Genomic DNA, 23,739 nt, shown 5'->3' with positions numbered 1-23,739 from the left:
TCCCTCCCACACCCCTCTATTTGCTGCCTCCAAATATTCTTGTTTATGTCTAGGCAAAAGCATAGCCCAAAAGCCAGGAGAAAATGGGCATACGTAAAAAAACATCAAATCAAGTAGGAAGCAAATTTAAAAACTGTCAGCACATTTATTCTCACTGGGATGCTCACTCAAATTAGGAACAGAGACATTCCCAGTGAAATGGGTACCCAAGTCACTCACCTATGGATCTCAAATTTTGAGCAACCACACTAAGTGGACTGCTCTCAAGCAACCTACAGACAGAAATTGCCTGGGAAGTAAAGTATTACCTGCCTAGATGCAATTCATATACTGTATAGAGAGGTTAATTCTACCAATTTGCTGATTTTACCGATTCTATTGATGTGTCATCTCTAGTGGCCAAGTATCTAGTATCAAAGACAGTGAAATAACAGAACACACAAGAATACTGGAGGGAAGACTTACATCCTAGTATTCAGCAAAGGTTATTCAGAGAAAATCTTGGTCTCATAGAAATGCTATACGCCAACATTAGTAATATTCATCTATCATATTTCACTAGCAACAATAATCCTAGTAAGTTAAATATTACCTTCAATTCCCATCCCAAAGATCACACAGCCTGCAAAAAAATAAACAGGCAGATACAAAAATACACCAATAATTTTTTACATACGTAGTGGAAAAACAGTCAGGTTCATGTGATGCTAGTCTTGTACAATAATGTCCTCGACACAGCAAAAAAAGGTTTAGCCAGCATGCATACTTTTATCTAACATACCATCCAGGGAACATGGAGATATTCTAAACCAAGTATTTAAAAGACAGTGTCTAACAAATTCTCTTATAGCCACCAACTTCCCAACAAAAAGAACAGCATCTCTTCACTCAGATCCTTGACAAAACGCTAGATGCAACAGTGGGCGTTGCTCTGAACGGGCAGCTCAAACATTCTTAGAAAGGTGGGTGCTGCTCCTGCACAACAGTTTTACTCAGTCCTTAAGAGCCAACACATTACACCAGACAAGCAGTTTGAATTAACTTTCTAAAGTCCATGCTGGCAGGCATTAGGTACCCATAACCCTCCATTTTTACCTCTGCTTCCATATGCCACATTTTGCTCTCCCTTCCTTATATCCATTACAACCCAAGCAATACTCTAAAAGACACATACAATGGGTACTGTGTTCTTTCCTGAGACTGTGTTTTTTCATAAATTTTTAGGTTACTATTTTGCTTTCAAATGATGACAAATTTGCATATACAAATATCCATACCAAAACACATGAGGCTTCCACCTACAACTGGTGTCCAAGGCTCCTCCTGTAAATCTATTTGGGAAAAACTGTTACAAAAAAGTAAGTTAAAACATTATACAGGATATAGTATACTCTAGACAAAAATTGAGAAGAATTTTTAGAGATGTAGTTGATTAAAGTCCAAAGACAGTGAACACCAACAAGCTGCTGTCTTGTGCATCATGATCATTAACACGTGAAAAACTCAGCAAAATCACCAAAGGTCTTGATGCTAATGAATACCAGCAATTAGGGTAAGATTTCCTTACCATTGTTCAGAAGCTGTCTTCAGCATACTTTCTGTTACTAATAATATCCATYAGTAAGGGCATTGTCAGCCATCTTATGATTTATCCAAGATATTGTGCCATTTGTTATATGGCTTTAGTTAACTATTTGAAGTTACAATTTAGTTTCTATGAATCATACAGGCAGTAAGCCATGAAAAAACCCTCTCTCAAAATGAAACCCTAGCTGTAAGAGATTCCACTGCATCCAGTAGTGCCAGAAGGTCTCCAGGATGAAAGATTAAAGGATTAATGTTTCTCACAATGCCATTTCACAGGAGATAAAAATTCAGAAAGATGACCAGGAATAAATCTGTGATTATAATTTATTGTTACAAAAAGAATGTATTACCAGTATTTATTTCTGCTTTAACTAAGCTTTTGTTTCTTTAACTTGCCTAACAAAATAATAGAGGCTAATTTTATACTGTGAAAACCAGAAACAATTTTTCTTTTATTAGTGGTGATCAGTGATTAGCCAAAAAGCTACTGCTAATGTTACAAACACTACATACAACATTAGGCAGGAGGGTTCCCCAGAATTTATTGAATGTCTCGATATATTTAGTACAGATGTATAAGCTGCCACTCCTCTATGAAATACCATCTGCATGAAAAGGCAAGTTAGTTGATGTTCATAGGGAACTTAGAAAATGTCATGCACTACAAAATATGACTATCACCATCTGTATCCACCTGTTGTCTTGCACCTTCTTCATAAATTGCTTAGGGCAGAAAGTATAATTTTGTCCTGTTTCATGCACTCTCTAACACAGGGCTTTCTGGTCTCTTATTGGGTCCCTACTACTATAGCATACTACTAACAAGCTATATTATTCATTTTGTGATCTGTTTTTGTTTGAACAAAACAAATCCTGTCTGTTCACTACATGTACTAACTATTAAAAATAAGGAGATTAACAAGTTTTGAACAGCACAATATGAACAAAACACTAATTCAGGAAGTAATACCTCTCCAACCCCTTCATCTCGCCAGCTTTAGCTCTGGCAAACCCTCAGCCGGCTCCACAAGCAACTGAGCTATTTCAGATTAACATAGGTGAAGAAATTTAAAGAACAAAGAAAATATTTTATAGGCATCTCCTTCCTTAGCTCCTTTTTGGTTATGACTACGATGTATCATAAAGAACACATATAATGGAACATAAAGGAACATGTTTTGTCTGGATCTTAGGAAAATAATGCCTTTACACTGCACAGCAAAATATTGTGCCATACAGGAAATTAAATATCCACTGACCTAAGCACATTTCAGCTGCTGACCACAGCTCACCCTGACATTTCATAAATACTGTGTAATTCAAGATGCAACAGCCATTTCCCACTCCAGCAACTAATTTATCTGTCCTAAACAGTAATTGCATGATTCCCCTAAATACAATGGAAAAACAGCTTAAAGGCATTTAAAGGAAAGCAAACCTTCCAAATCAAATATTCATCTGAGGATTTTTTTTTTTTTTTTTAAACACTAGAATACCAAAATGGTATTCTATTCTATGTGAAAACAAAGCATTCATCATTGGTATGGCTTGGTCACTGTGGGCAACATTTCAAAACATACTGGCTGGCACTGCCTGATTAGTGACACTGCCAAGGTTTTCCTCTCTTTACTTTCTCTAGTATTAAACTTTTCTTATCTGTCTTTGCTCTGTCTCCTCTGACAGGACTATGAATACAGACACTGATGTGACTCCTTGGGTATCTTAAAGGAGCTCTCCATAATGTCTTTCAGAAGGCTTTGAAAAATCTGGAACAAAATGATCTATGTTTCATATTTTATTAGCCAGTTATATTAGTCTAGCCTGTAAAATGCAAACTATGTAATTTCTCTTAATTTTCAACAAAAATCCCTGAGCAAGACACTTGTTTGAAAAGGGAAAAAAAAGATGAAGGCTAGGTTACAATTTATGCTGGGAACAGACATATGACAAAAGTCTAAAAATGTTGATGGAAGATACTTTTTACTGCAGTGCAATCATTATAGCTTAAAGGAATACTGTATGTAATATTGTGATGCAAGATTTTTCATTACAGTGTGATATGTCTCTTAATAATAAGAATAAATAATTGCTTGTTAATAGGAACAAAGAGAAACAGCCACATCATCTTGAATTTAAGTTACTTTAGTACTGGCAATAACACAGCACTATGATAGAGTGCATAAAGGTATATAATAGGTACATAAAGAGGCATTTTATCATCACCACTATGACTCATGGAGATCTGGTCCTCAGTACTATTTTGACAGAAATACTATACCTTATGATGCTCACCAAATTAACAGGTTCTGAAACAAAATCTACAGTGTAAATAATATTCTATCACAAGAAATACTCTTGTAAGGCACATGACAGGCTGCACGCTGCATCCCAGATGCCATTTTCTGTGAAGTAACCATTTTATTTCAATGACAAGGCTTAGAGGAAGAGAGATCTAGGAGGGGGGACAGCCTCAGCTCTTATTAACTACTTACAGGTATTCCTTTTCTCAAGGCAGAGGTTCAGTCTTTCTGACATGCAGTATTAGTGCATAACCACCCCATTTTTTTGCTGGTGGAAGTCACTACCTTATCCACAGAAATAAAAACAACCTATTTCTACTGAAATCATCCCAAATTCCCCAGCAGCTCAAAGTAGCCTCTGATTTTCAATGGGAAGGGACTGTGCTGTCAATCGCAGACCATTTAGCAGAGCCGTTAGGTTTTGTATCAGATCTTAGAACAGCCTTTCTTGTCCCACAGAACTCATTTGGGCCTTTCAGTGCAAGGCCAACAAGAGCACTCTTATTTTACTGTGGACAAGGCACCTACACTAACTGTAATGAATATAGTGTAGGCAGCTAGTGGCACCTTGGGAAGTACAATTATCCAAGACTGATGTATTCTGTATCCTTGTTGTGCTTTTCTCACTACTTTAGCCATTAAGATGTCACAATTCTTCAGAGAAAAATGATACTACCCTAGCACATTTACACCTCCATACAATGTAAATACACTAATTTTAGAAGGCGTCTCTAATACAATATTCAAACCATTCTTCAGCAGGTTATTGGGCTCTAGCTACAAAATACAGCCAGAGGACACAGAAAACACATTCCTTTTGTTACCACAGATCATAAACAAAACTCATTTCTATTTCCTTTCTGCAAAAGTTATGGCCAGAAACATAAAGCTGAACAACACATCTGCTGTTGGAATTCCCTTAATTTTTAGAATCAGAAGGGAAATGCATGCTCTTGTGGGAGAAAAAGAACCACCAAAGCAAAAAAGCAACCCCTAAATACCTCCTTACCATGACCAATAGATATGTTCCTATCTGTACATGTTAATACATCTGTAAATTTGTACATCTGTGTTTTATTTGGAAACACCTACAAACAAGACATTTATTTTTACAGAAAGCTGTTAACATAACTTTAAGCGGACTGGCTGAGAAGTAAGTCCTTCTTTTATCTCTGAAGAGGAGCAGAAAGGAGTCAACAAGCACTGAGAACTACAGCTAGCCTTCTAAAACACTGCCCCAGGCTCAACAGGACGCTGGAATTAGCTGGAATGCAGATGATTGCTGTTATTTTCTTGCACATTTGTTTGCCAGATTTGACTGGACTGCTCAGATATCTTGTTCTCCTCCCACTCACCCCATGGAAAGACCAAAGAATTAGAAAAATAGAAAGGATTAAATGGAAGAAAGTATTCAAATACAGCAATGTAGTTATCCCTGATACACAACTACTAGTGAAGGGGCCTGAGATTCAGAAAGTATGACCCTGCCTTCACTGAGTTTACCCAGGATGAGCAGGGGTTTTCTGACTTTAGACCAAGATCCACATAAAATGCTAGGGAGCTTCAAAACTTAGAAATGTAATGGAAATCCAGAGTTTCGAGTTATGTCCCTTCCATCTCTAACTGTTCTCATCTGGCTTCTCATCTCTGTAGTAGGATGCCTATTTCTAAAATGTATTTACTTATTCATTTTTATGGTTTTCTATAGAGTTTATCCTGGCACTAACTCTTGAGCATGCTAGTGTTTACAGCACAGCACCCTTACATGTGGTAAGATTTCCAGCTTTTTTATATATATGTTTATAGATAGATAAATACTTATTCTTCAGACTCAGAGATATTTTGGACTGACTGATTACTATGTAGAGAAGGACCCAAATAAACAAATCACCTGCTCCAATTCAGTTGACAGGTCAAGTTCAAAGTAATTGCTTTTCCTGATAAATATTACAACCAGGACAGTGCATGAATTAAAGATTTTCAGTAGTAGCTAAAATAATAGCCTCATCTATTTTAATTCAAGCTTTAAATCACACCTGAGCAAAGAGAGTTTAGACAAAATAATGCTACTGTGTACCAGAAGTGCATCCCTTGTGTAGTATGTAGCCTTGATGAGGTTGAGGCTGTTCGGTTTCTCAAGAGAGAAACAACTGGGGTGGTGCCGAAATGATTGCGTAAGGGCCACTCAACTCTGACACAAGGCAATTAGTATTGAGTCTGGATTGTGAGCAGAACCAAGGTCTCACTAAGCCCCTGCCAACATTAAGCTTAAAAATTCACTATTGTTCTTTAAGATATTGTCTATCCCACTCTACTCTGCTTTTTGACATATTGTTACAGACCAAGCTGTAATTTTTGATGGCACACCAGAAGGAACTAGCTCTAGTTTATTTTTGACCTGTTTTTATGAACATCAGTCCACAACTATCCCAAGCTACAGTTTCTTAAAAAAAGGGGGGTTCAGCAGTAATGCTAACAGGACCTCCTCATCCTTTTCTCTTCAGTCACTTGCCTTACTCCAAAGAGTGTCACCATTTTAGCTGTATTAATGCACTGTTAGTAAGGACATCTAATGCACTGGAACAATATGAAGGGCTTTTTTTTTGGGGGGGGGGGTTATGTTTAACTTAGATCAGCACAACCCTAACAAACAGTTGTCCTGGCACTTGAAACTTATCTCCGTTTATTAAACATAGGTTGAAGAACTCTACTAATTCACCAAATCACTCAAAGATCTATGGGTGCAAGAGTTTTCCACCTGAATGGATTTCACACTAAAGCATCCAAATGAGCCTGTAGGAAGTGGCTGTGATCCAACTCCTGCAAACTAAATTGCAGCAATAAAATAGCCTTTCACAAGCTTATATATGTAAGGATCCTACTACAGTATTTGTGATGGCCTTAGGTGGCACTATTAGGTAATATCACGATGAAAAAGGCCATAAACACAGCATTTCTCAAGCTTAGTTTCCAAAACCAATAAACAATATGTTGTGTGAGCTCCATCCCTTTTTGTAAAACAAAGAAAAAACAAAATAAAAGAACAACAAAAAAACAAGTAAAACCTTTTTCCCCTGAGTAGAGCTGGAAAGTTCTTCAGGGAAACTGTGCACTGTTTTAGGATGAACTAAGTATTGGATTGCCAGCCTCTGGGGTGACCGGACTTTGGGGAAAACTGGCCAACAAATTACAGGGCTGCCTCAGCCTCTTACAGAATTCCGAGTATGCTGCTTATCACATAGTAAAATACAGCTTTTGCATGAGTTATAACAAAACTTCTGTTTACTTGAGTAAACTACATTACACTGGATGAATACTTACTTTGGACAAGGGAACCGCATGCCTTTCTGATCAGTCATTCTATAACACAATGGAGACATAAGGGTTATTTCCTAAAATGACTGCTTATTGTGTTTTAGAAACATAATCCTCTTGCCTTTATGCAATATATTCCCTCCATCAATTTGTCATATCATGGTCATACTTGGAATAGCTACTGTGACCAGCACTGTGAGCCAGTTTCAGTAGTCTCCTCCCCAAAGCTGCACCAATTGTCACTGCACAGATCACTGACTGTTCTGACACATCTCCCAATAACTTTAATTACTAACTGTGAATATATCAACAAACCTCCGTGGAAAAGGTTCTCAAATTCCCTCTGTTCTTAGAGAGGCAGAAAGCACTTCAGATGATGACTTGAACACATCAGAAAGAGTTATGACCTGGAGAGGAAAGGCTTTGTATCCTTAAGATACATGCCCCTCAACAGGAAGCATATCTGAAAATAACCTAAAGCTCCTTTGGCTATCTGCCCTGGTCACAGAAACATTTATGTCTTGTCAAGGGGGCAACGTGAGGTTTTGCAGTGCTGTCTAAATGCATATAGTTTTGGAAAGGCTGCCATCACCATGGCACTATATACATGTTCACAAGCTGAGTGCCTGCAGGGAGCCTCACTGTCTTTGCAGAAGTGTCTATAGATCCTGCAGTGATATTTGCTTCATCAAAAAATTCTTCTCAGTGCATGCAAATACATTTTCCCATTCCTGAACTCCTCTTCCTTGCTTGGATGTCACATTTATTCTGCATGGAGGAAGGAGAGGAAAAGTTGGCAGTGTTTACTGGTGTGTTCCACCCCACAGAAAAGGGACAAGACCTACTGATGATGTTCTGTCCCCTCCAGATTTTGGTATATATTTGAGTTTAATGCACTATATCCAAGGATTAAGGGTGTGATTCCATATCTGTTCAATCCAATCTAAATCCAAACTGCTGGAATTCTGCCCTTGCAGAAATTTCAAACCCACCCACCCACTCACCTTCCCTGCATGAGCACTAATACTCAGGAAACTCTGCAGTGAGGTTCAGAGAACTCATCTGGTTGAAAATACAGAAGTTTTCAGTCAGCTCCTTGAGCTAACTCATGTAATTGCAGCAGCAGTACTACTTGTGCAAAGAAATAGGGGTTTACTTCTTCCACTGAATTAATCAGTCAAATCAATTAACAAATGAGTAAGCAATTAAATAAGAGCAGAACAAGACTCACCGCTGCAGGTGGCAGAAGCTGTTAAATGAACACAGTTGCTCATGCACCAATGACAAAACAAAAAGCTATGTCCAGAAAAAGCAAAGACTGTTACCTCCACAGCCTACTTTTTGTTTATGCTAACCTTCATTTAACCATTTGCGAGTAGAGAGACTCACAAATGGTAAAGTAGGTGGGCTGGAGTCTGTCCCCATTTCTCAAGGATGTAATAAGGTAGAATCACAACGGTATTTGCTGGACATTGCTTGATTGGGACCTCCCCAAACTCAGAGCCTTCAGCTATACCTGTGTAGGTCTAAAAAGACTTAACAAAATGACAAAAAAAGATTTCCAAGTTTACACCACTGCAGTGATTTTTTTTTTTTAATTTGCTATTGAGCTTTGGGAGAAGGTCAGATTTTCCCCAAGGTCACCAGTGAGTGACTGAAAAGCTTGATATACCTAAATCACCACCCTTAAATGCAGTGACAACACATTACAGCTGGCTGGGCTGCCTTTGTAATAAGAACTCTGCACTAAAAGAGTGCTGAAAACAAAAGATAAAAGCTGGTAATGGCTCATTGATTAGAAATAAGTAGAGGCTTTAAAGTGTCCTTTAGAACCTAATACATTATACATCTCACCAGCTCCGGCCCTGCCTTCATAGCACCAGTCAAGCCATTTATGGTGTGAAGAGGAAACATTTTTATTCAGGAATACATATCCAGTTTACTCCTAGATAAAAGGAATGCAATCAAAATATATTTGACTTTAACATCACATTCAAGACTATTCCAAAGACTAAATTCTAGATTGCTCTGCATATTCACAAAAAATAAAAAGCAAAATGGTTTAGGTAGAACGACGAAGGAAGGCAGTGAGCACTGATGGACAGTCCCACAAGGAGTTCATAAGAGTCATGGCATGACCCGACCAGAGACTGACTGTACAGAATGGAATAAATTATGCCAGTAGCAGGTCCAGAGAAGCACTGTATTGCTGTTCACATTTTCACATATTCCCTACAACCAAAACTACAGGTTTTTGTCTGGATGCAGGAGTTAAACAGAACAGCCGGAGAACCGCTTGTGGTAATATGCAGAGAAGAACTGCAGACTTCAGAGAGCAGCAGCAGCAGCACTGGAGTCTGTGCACAGCCCTGGAAACAGACAGATCTGAGCAATCAGCTTTTCTGACTCCCCAGAGATAAAGGTGGCTACAAGCAAAAGAAGTGACTGCATTCAACACGGGATTGCACAGACTGTAGGGAAGAATACGTGGTGCTGATGCAAAGACACAGACGGAAACTGATTTACAACTGAGGCTACAGAGGCTGTAGCCCCTGTCAAGCAAAGTGTTGAGGTGCACATACTCTCCTGTCCTCTAGTGCTAGCATTGTAGGTGGACAAATATGTGATCTGAGAGTTAGGGAACAGGTCCAGATAGACTTACAGCCACACACAAAATTGCCACAGCTCAAAGGGAATGAGGTTCTTTGATCTGGGGCTGAGAAGCTGCAGAAGGAGGGGTTTTCAAGACTCTTTGTAACTGATAAAGGAAAGATTCCTTTCAGGGTCTCAGATTTATGTCATGCATTCACTAACCACTTTTTGCGGTGACAGTTAAGTGCTGCATGTGATAAATAAGGCATAAATCTCCGTGCTGCAGCAATTCCTCAGTGAATTATTGCCTCTAAAGGTTGCAAGAGTTTAAAGCAGTCTGTTGGAGAAAGGGGTCTACCATATGCAGCTGAAAGAAAATGATAGGAAACATGGGGCCATATCTGAGTAGCTAGGAATATCAGAAAGGAATTCGGACTAAAACTCACTAAATTGTTATCTAACAAAAGGGTAAAGAACAAAGAATAGTGAGAAATGCATGCTGAAGCTGCTCCAAGAGTTTAGGAATTGTGTTACATTTCCGTTATTGGTTTGCTTTTTCCTTTGTTTTCTAGTTGAAAATCTTTTCACTATGTGAATAAAATACAAAAAACTAACTGCACACAGAAATCATTTATAAAAAGGCAGCATATGAAGATGACAAAATATGGATAGATGAGCATTCTGCTAACATTTAATTGATATGTCAAGTACTGCTTCATCTCTGCATTACAAAGGGAAGCAGTATAAGCTAATTCAAGCCAAAACTAAATAAATATTCTCCTAAACCACTTGCAGTTTAATTAAAAACAAACCCTGCATAAGAAAAGTTTTTTCTGGAGGTAATTTATAGTAATAAATTTACTCTAAAAGTTCTAGTCATGCTTAGGAAGGCTTTACCTATTAATATATGTAACACTGCTATCCACAGAACTACATAAAGTACAGTAAGTATGGATAAAAGCTGTCTACAGTATTTTTCCTTCCTTGAAGCATCACTGAAAAACCTGCTAACAGGCCTGTCATCTACTGGTGATTCCATACAGATCAGCAGAGAAAGATTTTGTCCTCACCTGATCCTGGTAAAACAGGTGCAACCTAACTAAAGTATTACAAAGGAAAGCTTTACCATTCAAGGAAATGATGATGATAAAAAAAAATTGTCTAGAAGCTGCTTTTTTTCATTCATAGAGGATATACAAACATCATTAACAACAAGAACAAAAACACATTTAGCAAGAACAACCAATAGCAGCTTCAGTCTATCCATTCTTCCTGTATGTAGCTTCTGCACAAAATTTAGGAAGATTCCCAGGGCAGTAAGAGTTCGATCAAATTTTATTCTCTTGTTACAGACTTTTTCCCCAAAGCTGACAATATGGGAGTTTCCCTTTTCTGCATGTGACCCCCCCCCCCCCCAAAAAAAAAAACTGATTAAAAGGCAGGATGCGTTAGGAAAACAGGAGCTGTATTCTAACCTCTCCCTGCCTCCGCATAGCGGCTTGCTCCAAAGGGAGGTGCACATCTCAAGCAGTTTGCTGTATTTGCTCCCTTTTAAGGAAGGATTTCCAGACACTTGGAGGGAACTATTGCTTATCTCCCGAATTTAACTCCCAGGCAGGTTTCGGCCAGAATTGCTCCCCTGCATCTCACCTTTCACCTCCTCAAAGATATGTCAAGGAACAGGCAGAGAAGAAAATGCAACAGAACTAAAAATTTCTTTCTACCAGACGGTTCAAAGGTTTGTTGAGTGCCAGGATGGTGCCCAGCTCTGTAATTTAGTGCCATATTCCTCTGATAGCTGTCTAGCTAGGTTAAGTCAGTCTCAAACTATACTACTTAAATTTACAGATTTTGTGCTTTTTGTCTAGGACAGACATCCAAAAACACCTGTGCTCGAATGTTTGAGTATTTGCCAAATGGTACTAGTCTAGAGGGAGAAATAGAAACAGATAAGCTGGCTAGCAGATAAGCATTATTACAGGAGTAAAAGCTTGTCTGCTAGAAAATTAGATTTACAAAACAGAGTAAGAAAAATACTGCCTTATAGGGGACAACTTAACCATTTGTTCCCATCTACAATCACAGGAGAGGCATGTTATGCAAACAGATTCATTGCTATGAATAAAGTGTTTTTCCAACCTTCCTTCATAGGTCATGTTTTCTAAGCTACTTTTTTTTTGTTTCTCTCTGCTGGACCTTTTCCAGTATGACAAATCTTTTTTGACTGGTGGTGCTCAAAACTGGACAGTCTATTCTTGCTGAGGTCCTAACAATGCTAACTAGAATGGAGTTCTGCCATTTTATATACAATGGTTAGGTTAACACATCCTAGAACTAAATTTCCTTTTTTTGCAACAGTATCATATTTCTTTTACTTATATTCAGTTTGCTTAGATCAACTTATCCCTCCCCCAGTTTCTTAAGTATTGCTTCCAGTTACTTTGCATTCTGCTATTGCAAATGTTTTTCCTTTCTAAATACAGTTCTTAACGCTTGAACATAGCAATTTCCTGTTGCTGATTTTGGATCATTTCTCATTAATATATCAGCATCATTTTAAAAGCTAATCTTGATCTCCAGAGTGCCTGCAACCTTCTTAAGTTTGATGTTTCCTAAATTCTTAAGAAATTTTGTAAGAATATTCACTGGTACTTTAGCCAAGAAGTTAGATATACAACAGAGATAGGAAAGGACAAAAAACCACATATGGAAAAATACCAAAAGTTTTACTAAAATAAAGATATGTCACATCTGTTTCTTCTTTCTTAGCCACAAGAGCAGTCACTCATAAAGGAAGAAATTTGCTTTTTACAAATTTACAAATTTTTAAACATACTGCCTTCCACTCCCAGATTATCAATCAGGAGAATGAGTCCACAACCCTTTTGATAGCAGCCTGTAAATTGATTATGGAGCCAAAGTCTTGCATGCAGTTAGACTGAGCCAGTGTAACAGCTCAGTGGTCCTGAAATGGAAATTTTTGCTCTCCTTCCCTCATTTACACTTGCATTGTCTCACTGTTGTGCCAGCTCTCACACTCATCTAATCCTTTAGAGAGCTGATTTAGCTCATTAAAACAGCAAAAAAGCCTTCTTTTTTGTTTGAGCTTCTTGACAGGCTCTTTTTCTGTAGAAACAGATAAAATCACTTAGCCCATTTCACCTAATTGCAATCTCATGTTGTTTAACATCAGCTTAAATTGACCCAAATTGGGGCTGCCATATTCCCTTCTTCATCCCCATCTACACAACTGTGCCTGTTCCCTTGTGGTGGCACTGGTACTCATGCGAATGAACGGTTAGCCAGCCAGGGAGGCCGACTTTAGCCAAAAACTAATTACTTTCTTTTGTTAAGGTTACTCCTTGGCTGGATCATCTCACTGAACTACACAGCTGCACAAGGAATTCAGATCAGCCTAAACAACCTGCATCCCCTATGAATATCACATGAAGCATTCCTATTCAAACACCCCCCCGAAGATCTGAAAGCATTTTGCAATGCAGAATGAAATGTACCTCGCGGCCTTCCTGGGAAGCGGTTAAGTATCATGCCCATTTCACAAACAGCAAAACTCAGGTGCATGCGCACACGGAGTGAGTTGCCAGGGTCATACAGGAGTAACAGGAAGGAACTTGGCCACAAACCCAACACAGGTATTGCACAGCGGTACTCACGCAGTCTTTCCTCTGCATGCTAAATCAGCAAGTGCTAATAAGGGGGTCATAACCCATTTTATTCCCATCTAGCAAAATTTCTCCTCAGGTATGCAGAAATACGTATTGGTTCTACTCTATTCTTTAAGTAATAACCCGTACTCAAAGAGAGTCTATATACAATGCATAAATGCTATTAATTTTATTACTATATGCCATATCATAAACTGTTTATATAGAGAGCTTCTCAAAAGCAAAAACATCACTCTGAGGACAAGACAAGAGGAAATACAACAATTCCAAGCGACTATTCCTTCTCCCATGATTTTAGGCCTTGACAGAGCTACTACCTTGATTTTATTCTTCTACACACTCTAAATCAAACATTAATATTTAGCTTTGTATACTATACTTGTCAAACAGAGCATCCATTTTTTACCACCCACTAACCTCATCTCTTCCCCCAAGCATATCTGTTTTTCACAAGTCATATTCTGAGATTGCACCGTTTCTCTTATATAGATTTGTTCTTGGCTCTTTGTGGTACAGATAGTGCACAAAGTCATTCAAGCAAGGACTCCCTTATCTTCCATACACAAGCCATAAGCAGGAAAGCTTTTTTCAGCTTGCATAAAGCATGCAATTAGCTGTAAGTGCATGCTTTGTTTTCCTCTCAGGAAATGGATTGTTTCCTTACAACTTCAGTTGTGACATAAAAGATTCATTAGGCTTCCACAGTACTCAAGCTGAGGTGCATTAAATATTTCTTACGGGAAGAAGCTTCATTTGTATTTGACAATAAATTATCATTATTTTGTGTCGTATCATTTGCATCACTCATGCTTTTTTATATGTTACTGAAGAGAGAAAAGCAAACCAAGACAAATTTTTTTATTTACATTTCTGTACTTTTTAGAGAAATAGCACTCACTAAAATTTATCACGGTTGCTTTAACCTAACTACAATTTGCTACATTCAACACCTCACTGTTATTTAACTGGTCTACTTAAATGACCATGTCTACCAAGTGACAGTGATACCTCTCACAGACACCATGAGCCAAAGTATTCAGAATAGTGTTTTCACCACAGTAGAATCGAAATGTTACAACTAAGGTCAGTTTATTAGCTCTCTATATGTACAAACAGTTCAGATTATCCATACCAGAAAGATCTAAACAGATAAAGAATTTTATCCTCATACTTAAAGACACAGAAATATTAAGTGAAGGTAACACAGGCCGACTAGGACATAATGAAGGATTAAACACGTGCCTCACTGTAAGCCCAGTGACTTTACCATAAGACTTTGTTTTTTTTTAAGGTGTGAATGAATTCTATTCAGCCCTCTGCCAAGAAAGTAATGCTGGAACTGCACAAGAAAACTGTTGAACAAACCAACTCTTCTTCCTCACCTGTGCATCAGTACTCAAAAGCAGCTAATCTGAGCCGCTCCACTGAACTAAGCACTACTCTTTTGAACTGGATTATTCCTCCTGTTTTCAAAAACTACAGTGTGGCTGGATAAGGAAGTGTACGATGCAGTAAAAAAGTTAACAAACTTCATATCAGCTCCTTTGCACTCCACAGTTCTAGTTGCAAAGACTCTGCAGAATTTGAAAGTGTTTACACAGAGTGAAAAAATGAGGTTCAGAATATCCTCCTCATAGAATAACATGCATGTGTTATTCACACATGATTTTTGGTCATCAGATTCTGGCAAAGAGAGGAAAAGTATTCCACGATCCACACCTGAAGCATGCCTTTTATACCTACGGCCACAGGTAGTGGGGACCTAGTAATTGGCTATTTCAGTTCAGAAGCTTGAGAAGTTGCAAGGCTAATGTATGAAGATGATAAATACCTTAATAATGAGTACTACCAGATACCTGTGCAATGTTTCAATTACAGAATTTAAAGCATATGACAGTTCCACTTAAAAGGATAGGAAATTACAGTGGTAATTCATCTAAGGAGCTCAGTTGCTTACATACGCAAGCGAGAGTAAAAAAAAAAAAGAACACCAAGAACTTCCAATTCTACAGCCACCAACCCACCCAAGCCCCCATGTCAAACTTTCTTAGACAGAAAAATATCTTTTTCTTGAGTGGCAGAAGAATCTATTCCACAATTCAATGATGTTTCTTTTATCAGCAAGTCCTATGAATCACTGTGACCTCCTCTACTATCATACTTGCCATGTAGGGGAAAAGACTGCAAATCAACTGTCTGCAAATGCAGTTTCAAATTACACAGTTTTGAAAAAGACACACATAATGTTCTGTCCAGCTGTGTGGAACTTGTAGTACTATGCAATCTGCCTAAATCAAACAGGAAAAAGATCCATTCCTACTCAGGCATTCCTTTGTATTGCCAACAGTCTTAGAGAACAAAGGATTTAAACAAGGTTCTTATTTACTGAAATAAATTGTTACATATTGCTACCATTACCAAAGGTCCTATGTTCAATAAAATCTCAGTTTTCAGGTATAGCATATACCAAAAAAATCAATCCCAGACTACTGTTATATCAGCAGGTGTTCATAACTTTTTGTTAGCATCTGGCATTTCCCTTTAGCCATTGTCTGTGCATATGTATTACTAATGTTTTATTAAATCACCATATTTTTTGTAGTGTAAGAAGCTGAATGCGATTCTTCCTCATTGCAATTTTTCAAATTAGTAGCAGAAAAAGAAATAACACAGACCACGGATTTCTGCAGAGTTAATTATCCTTGTTAGAGCTGAATTTTAACCTCATCACTGTCTCAAGGAGATTGAATATTTTACTACACAAAGCTGTTTATGCCATTGGAACAATCACATAAATATTACTGTTATTGAATGTTATAGTATAAAATAATTTTAAAGACAATCACCTATTTCCATCATAATCAATAAAACTCTTGAAGATTCTTGAAATTTAAGATAGCACTCTTATAGTACTATCTTACTTATAATACCAGTGGGTGGTTCTACAGTATCCCATTAACTTACAAGCACCCTTAAGGTCGCATGCAGTTGCAGCTTAAATGTTAAACATGAATATTACTCATGTGGCAGGGTCTACTCATCTTCCCCAAAATTAAGCACCTCTGTAAACATTTGTGGAGAATTTACATGGAACTGATTGTTCTTCTCAAAATATTTATTCTCTGCAACAGTGTTATTCAGTATAAATCAGAGGCTAGTAAGTTCCATTAACACAAAGAATTTACTGAGCCATGATGAAACAAACATGAAAAAAAGTTAGAAAAGGCATAGTGTCTTAAATAATTCAATTAAATTATCCTTTGGCCTATCAGCCAAGTCCACCAATGGGTAAAAGCCTGAATTTTCAAAACTGGTATCCAAATACCCCAAATCCAAATCCAGTTCACCACCATTTGGGTGCCAAATTTGTGACAGCCGGGGGATTATTTTTACAAATGCCAAACATCAGAAGGTCCTGGTGATTGCTACTGATATTCAGTGTGTATAACTCTCCTAAAAGTTATACTGAGCAACTCTCAAGATATCCAAAAAGGGAGGATTGCAAAGATATTCATGCAAATCCCACATTCGAACATGCGGTTTTGCACATCCTGTTTTAATGTGCAAAATTTGATTCTGGAAAACATAGAACTCTGGATGCAACATTAAAAAGAACTTAATGATTCTGATCATTTTCTCCTATAGCACTACAAGGGAGAGTGTCACACACAACATTTAAACACGAATTTGGAAATGAACATTTCTTAAAAGAAAAAGAAAGTAAAAGAGTATTTGATTTAGGTGTTGGGTTTGATTCCATTTATTTACTGTGCATCTTATAAACTATAATTGAACAGGTAAGTTTAATTTAGGCCATTTGAATGACTCTCAGTCATTCTAAGCTGGGCTAAGCACAATGTCAGAATAAACATGCACAAAGAAAAAGAAAAAACTTGGAGGAAAAAAGTTCATTGTAAACCCAAATTGATATATGCAACACAAAATGGATTCATTATTCTTACAAAGTAGAGCAAAAACATTTGCAAATTCAGATAATTTTTTCCTGTGATTTTTAGAATGTTTTCAAACATTAATATTATCCTCAATGCCCTGATATCAAATTTCAAAGCGAGTTTTAAATCGGTGTCATGCATCAAGAAAAAACGAAGAATAATTTGATGTATCACAAACAGCACTAGGCATTCTGTGAATCTTTCAGGATGCATGTAAAAGATTGATGACATTTCTGTAGAGCAGTATCACTTCATTTCAAGCAGTTTTTATCTGTTTGTAAGAGTTGCCCACTAGAAACTCTTTCTCTACAAGTATTTTTTATCCGCTGCAACTCAGAAAAAGAGAACATAAGTTGCTTACTCCTCAGTTCATAGCCAGCTTCTGCAGTGCTGTAAATTCCTGTCTGCCTATCATAAAATAACATTTTCTGACTTCATGTCTTTAGAACATCTTTTCTTGAAAGCTGCAGTGTATTTTTCAAAATACATGTACCGCATTCTATCAGTTGCACATGATCATTCAAATTTATGGTTTTGAAATGGTGTTATCCTGATAAGAAAAGGCTGCTTATTCAGATTCGGCAGTTTACTAATTACAATTTCTGGGGAAAAGTTTGATTCCTTCCTTCCTTCCTTTATCAGCCTTAGAATTCCGAGTCCCTTCTCCCCCACACCAATGTAACATTCTTGCCATAAAATTACTCATCTCAGAATTACTTTACACCATAATTTTTAAATTGGGCCTGTACTGTACATGTTCTGGACATCTCATTTGTCCACAAGTTTTTCTCTAAATTTATTTTCTAATGTATGTCTGTAAATGTATTTTCACTCCTTGTAGTGAAATCAATGATTCTTTCAGGCTACTGATTCTAATATTTCCCTGGAGATTACTCCTCATGAGAGAGAAATGACTCCTAAGAGGAAGACAACAGAACCACACTTGATAAATCACCTTCTCTGGAAGGAACCAAATTCTGGGTTAGGTAGAGTTTTCAACATAAGTGGCAAAACAACCCAAACTTCTAACATAAAATCCTTAATTCATAATTATTTCCCTCATAGCAACACTACAAATACAAGTAATTCACTGTTTATAAAGGTTTTTTTTCAATTTTTGTGTTTAAAATGGTTTTTAGAAACATAAAGCAGTTTCTTCAGTTTATCCAGTCCCAACTAGTTTATTTCATAAGCTGTATATCAAGGTAGTCCTGTGAAACAGAAGCAGAGTATCTGCTGATATTTAAAAGACTTAAAAGACGACCAAAGGTCTGTTTTTGTACTGGATGTTAGACTAAATTGTAGCAGTATTTTTTCTATCTATATAATCTACATATCTGAGATTTGGTGGCTATATTACTGAATTTTCACAGGGACATCTTTTATCCACTATCCAACTGTTGAGACAATAAAGGTACAGAAATATCACTGAATCACTTCTGACACCCCACACTACAAACTCTCCATTATTTTGCACCCACATTTGTCTTTCTCAAACAATTGTGATAACAAATTCTGCCACTGTCAAAATCTGTGCTTTAAGCAGAACTAGTCTTACAGCCCTGACAGGACAGATAATGACTATTAATTTTTATTTGAGCTGTATGACTTTTTGTAGGGTACAGTGAACACAAAATGACACCTCTTTACAGTTACATACATCTCGAGTCCAATCTTACACTTGTTCATTCATGCAAAATAACTGGCTTTATTTGGTTTCCTCACATAAGTCGGAAATAGGATTCATATCCCTTCCACACAAATCATGAAGGAAAAAATTAATGTAATTTACTTACCGAAGGATTTCTTTCCGAGTGAAGAATGTGCAATCCTGTTAAAAAAGAAAATGTATTACTATACTGTAGAAATATTAAAAATAGCAACAAGAAATTACTTTTTAACCTTTCGGAAGGATACATAATTCCAAACTCAGATCTGGCAGAAAAACTTTAAAGTTGCTATTTATTTATTGTCTATTTTTGGCTCAGAAAATATATGCTAGAAAAAATTGAAATGCAAAGTCTCCTAAGGACAGGATTATCAGGAAAAAAATATATTGGTAGGGTGGAAGTTCAGGAGAAAAAAAAAAAATCCAGTTTGCTGTAATACTTCTCTGCCATGGGATGACCAGAACAGAAAAGAAACTAAAACCAGAAGCAAGTTATAGGCCAAAACCTTAAATAAATGGATCTAGAAAGCTATAAAAAAATGAATAGATGCAGAAAACTACCTTCGAACTTGGAATATTCTCCTTATAAACAGATACAACTGTTTTAATAATAGCAGCTAAGCAGTTATTTGTTAGTCATTAACTCTCTATACTATCAACTACTTTGCACTACGGTCACTTTAGTCTAGGCTGCAAACTCTCATGCGTTAGGACCAGTACAAACCTGGATAAAAGTACAGCTCCTGCTCCAAACAGTATGTGAATTATTCAGCTTTTGCTGTCATATCATAGAATTTGAAATAATTTACTGAAATGCAAAGAAGAAATAGATGAATGTGAAAGAAAAGCTTGTAAACATTCACTTGCATTCTGAATGGCTCTGAGGTTTGACTGCATTTACACTGTTTTAATTCACTCTTTTGATAATCTGGATTTTGCTAGGAAAATGACACTTCACAAAAGAAGAATAATATGGGCAGTGGAATACTTCACACTTTGCGTATTTCTACCTCACTCACAAAACAAGTTGTACTGTTGTGAGGAATGGTAAGAAGTCACACCCCATTAATGGAAATACCCCCTGATCACCACTATCTTATCTAACATATATTAAGGGCAAATTCTACCCTGCATCCCACAACTAGAAACACTCTGGTAGCAATGTAATATTGGGTGATCAGTTTAGAACAGAGTTCAGGCCATAAATTCAGAGAATATGCATCTTGTCATACAGCTAGTGGCTGATGAGGGTATATAGGCAACACAGGATGGCATTGGGGCCAAAACACAAAATTCTTGCTGATTATCCACTTCTCTCATAGGCCTAGATGACAAGGCAAGGCATCAGCCTAAGAATTAAGCCCATACCTTTTAAATATACTTACATTAAAGGATAAAAAGTATCATACTTTTAAAATCAGCTAGTGGCAAGATAACATCTGACTCAAGTGATACTTATAGCACATAAAGCTAGTATGACTCCCCCAGCCCTGCTCTTCAGCCAGCTAGTGAAAAAGCATTTCATTCCTATAGGCTGAGAATCATTCTGGCTAAATGCCCGCTTCTTCCAGGGGAGGGGAAAGCAAATGATCACAGCTGGCTGAAGCAGTCAAGCAGCTTGTCTCAGGTATCCAAGTACACTATCAAACCTGYATGGTATCAATTATTGAGTCTGCTTGCTCTCCTCCACATAAAGTGGTAGGAGAAGCAGCTCTTCCCCCAGTGTATTGGGGAGCAGAATAGTGCTACAAGGCACAGTTGGAAGGCACCTTGGGAGCTGCTGACAGTGATGTCACCTTGTCTGGAACTGCACAAAGTGAAACAGGAGCCAGCTGGTTACGTCTTCATTAATTCCAGCACGTTCAACACTTAACGGTCAAACTGTCACCTAAGGATGCTTCATTTACTAACGAAAGGCAGGGGCACTCTCACAAATAATTGTGATGCTCTCAGTAGCAATCATCGCAATCATCCTGTAATTATATAGGCTTGAGAAAACAGCAGACACTGTTACTTAACTAGAAAGCTTGTGAATCCTTTCCGAACATTGTTACTGACTGCAGTATTTCAATTATGCCTGCCAATTGCTTGGAACGGTACGTAAGGGAGGAGGGGTGCCAAAAAATTGACAGTGGTTTCACAGACCATTTGCAGAGATCTTAAAGCTACCCATGGTCAGAGCACCACAAATTATGTAACAGTGACATAGTCTATCCTCTTGACCGAAGGCAAGATCATACATACCACCTAAGAAATGCTTTGCCAGTAAGAAGCCTGTCAGATCCTGAATGGCAAATGTAAAAGCCATGGCTCCATGCTACCTCTGAAAGGGAAGTCCAGCCATCTCTCTTGCCCTGGCTTCTTATTTCTGCCTCTTCCTTTATGCTGACTTCATGCAGACAAGCAGTACAACTGCATCAGAGAACTCTGGCTGAAAACTAACCTAACAGAAAAGGATTTATTTTCAGCTTGGACCAGCTCCTTTTTGTGGCTTAGCATATTGCCTCAGTAATGCTAGTGCTGGTAAAAAAGAAGAAGCTAAAACAACTATCTACTGATGGCAGGAAAGAGGTGTAGGACTGCCCTTTTTGTTGGAAGCACAGCCATAAGTTGGATTAAAGTCACCATGGAACAAGGGTCTAAATAACATCATTACATTTTGTAGTTGCTGGAACTCTAGCAATTTAATTCCGATTTAATTAAAGACTTTTGGCCAGAGAAACTCGGAGGTGAATCATCCAATTTTCTTCTAGCAACTTCATTTATACAGAAAATGCAAAATGATGGACAATAAATAGTAAACTAACATGTTAGATTAGCTCTTCCATTGGGAAAGGTGAAATGGGTCCTGAAAAGCATCTGTGGTTTATGCATACGATGCCATTGATCTTCCTTCAAGCCAGAAATTCAAATTTAACAGAAGGATATACGAGTTTACTACAAACTTAAAAAGCAACCTGTCTGTTCTGCTTGGTTATCAAAGCTGCTGGGAATCCTGCCAGAAAAGCAGAGGCTAAATATTCAACAAACATATCTTGCCATAGTTTTCAAAATTTGTACCAATTCCAGATTTCTGGCAAAAATTTATCCTGAGAATTGTGGCTTTTGATTTCTAATGCCATACAATGGCCTGAAAAAACTATGCTAATTGGAGACCCCCTGTAGATTTTAGGCTATTTAGAATCAAGGCCTTGCCTTGAAAGGTCACCTACTCCAGCCCCTGAGAAAATACACATGCACCTTTTCTAAGATCAACTATCCCACTCAGTCTGTCTTTGTTCCCTTAATAATCAGGTTAATTAGAGGCCTGGCAAAAAGGATCATTGATGCCTTTTGGAGGTAAGATGTCACTTAAACAAGGCTGCAAGTATCTTCCTTATGTCTACCAAAGATAGTGAATATAATAAAGCAAATAAATTTCTCATTGATTTCAGTGAGATTATGAACTCGTATAATGGGCTTGATTCTCAAATTTGGCACTTAGGGAGCTTAACTGGTTCTCCTCCTTGAAACTATTTTGTAGCAAAGAGAAGAAAGTTGGACAACTGGTGCTCTTAGGTTCTATGCAAGGTTTTGCTCTTGGGGGTTTGTATGACCTTCTGCAAGTCACCCAACATTGCTTGTAAAGCAGGGTTAATGGTCTCTGCTCTTAAAATGCACTTTATAAAACAGCACAACATACAGGCTGCTGGAAGTGTTTTGTAAAACCAGAGGTGGTAACAGCTTTTTTCTTTGAGCTGCTATATGAAGTAAATGCAGTTTAGGACAAAAGAGTAACAGACTGAAACATCACGGTCTACTACCTCTTCCACTAGTCCATAAGGCTTTGTTGAAACCTCCTGGATGGGTTCTGTTTGATGTTTAGTTCCATAGGGATTTGAATGAAAAAACAGGAATAGAGATAACTGTGCTAAGAATGCTGATACTCAATTTTACAGAAACATTAAGTGTACATACATAGCGTAACATGAGGTATGATTCCAGACTGAAATCACACTGCAATCTGTTCTGTGGGATCCACCACCAATACTAGAGTGCAGCGCGCAGTTTATGAATGGCAGCAGAGTCCACTGAATGAACCATTGTCACTTACCAGTTTCAGGGACAAATATTGTCATGCATAAAGCACAGTTTTCAAATAAAACCAACTTCAGGTACATAAAGGAAATACTTCTATGCAGAAAGCAAGAGAAGAAAAACTGGAGGCCAGATGAAATAACGCGAAAATGGCAATTACACTAAAGCATCAAGTGCTCAAAACCATTGCAAAATAATATTATATCCATTAAATGCATATTACTCCTCTAAGGCAATACATGTACAATTCTGTTTTTTATATGGTATAGTTTCATAAGGGCAGGTTTGTTCTGATCCTGCAACAGCTGCATCAAAAAGTTTTATAAATAAGAAAATAATGCAAAACAGTCCTAGCAATAAGAAATCATTCCAAATTAGAGAAACAGCCTCAAACAAGAAACAGCAAGCCACAGATAAAGCAAACCTATGACTAGCAGGAATTCTGACACTGCCCTCAGTGCAAGACAGACTAGACCTTTATAGCTATCTTACGGAGCAGCTTCTAAAAAAATGAGAAGTACTGAATACTGCAACATTTTAAACATTAACAACATTGGAAC

General features: G+C 37.6%; 1 protein-coding gene across 17 annotated transcripts in view; it reads right to left on the bottom strand.

Moving 5' to 3' along the window:
* Positions 1-23,739, bottom strand: part of LOC112967334 (calcium and integrin-binding family member 2-like) — a 40,310-nt gene that overhangs the window by 1,332 nt on the left and 15,239 nt on the right. For 4 of the 17 annotated variants that reach the window (XR_003253920.1, XM_026068414.1, XM_026068415.1 and 1 more), the window contains 2 exons: positions 19,230-19,264; positions 7,209-7,247 (listed from right to left, as the gene is read on the bottom strand). Coding sequence is in view for 6 of the 17 variants with exons in the window: in XM_026068414.1 (XP_025924199.1) it covers positions 7,209-7,247; positions 19,230-19,264 (74 nt within the window). In the remaining 11 variants the exon portion in view is untranslated. Of the gene's footprint in view, positions 1-596; positions 623-1,277; positions 1,346-7,208; positions 7,248-19,229; positions 19,265-19,826; positions 19,911-23,739 lie in introns of those variants that run through there. The other 13 variants (XR_003253916.1, XR_003253919.1, XM_026068417.1 and 10 more) reach the window with 9 other exon arrangements.

This window comes from Apteryx rowi, unplaced genomic scaffold, assembly GCF_003343035.1.
Source record: "Apteryx rowi isolate R43461 unplaced genomic scaffold, aptRow1 scaffold_27, whole genome shotgun sequence".
Lineage (NCBI taxonomy): Eukaryota > Metazoa > Chordata > Aves > Apterygiformes > Apterygidae > Apteryx > Apteryx rowi.
This window is presented reverse-complemented; position numbering and strand designations above follow the sequence as displayed.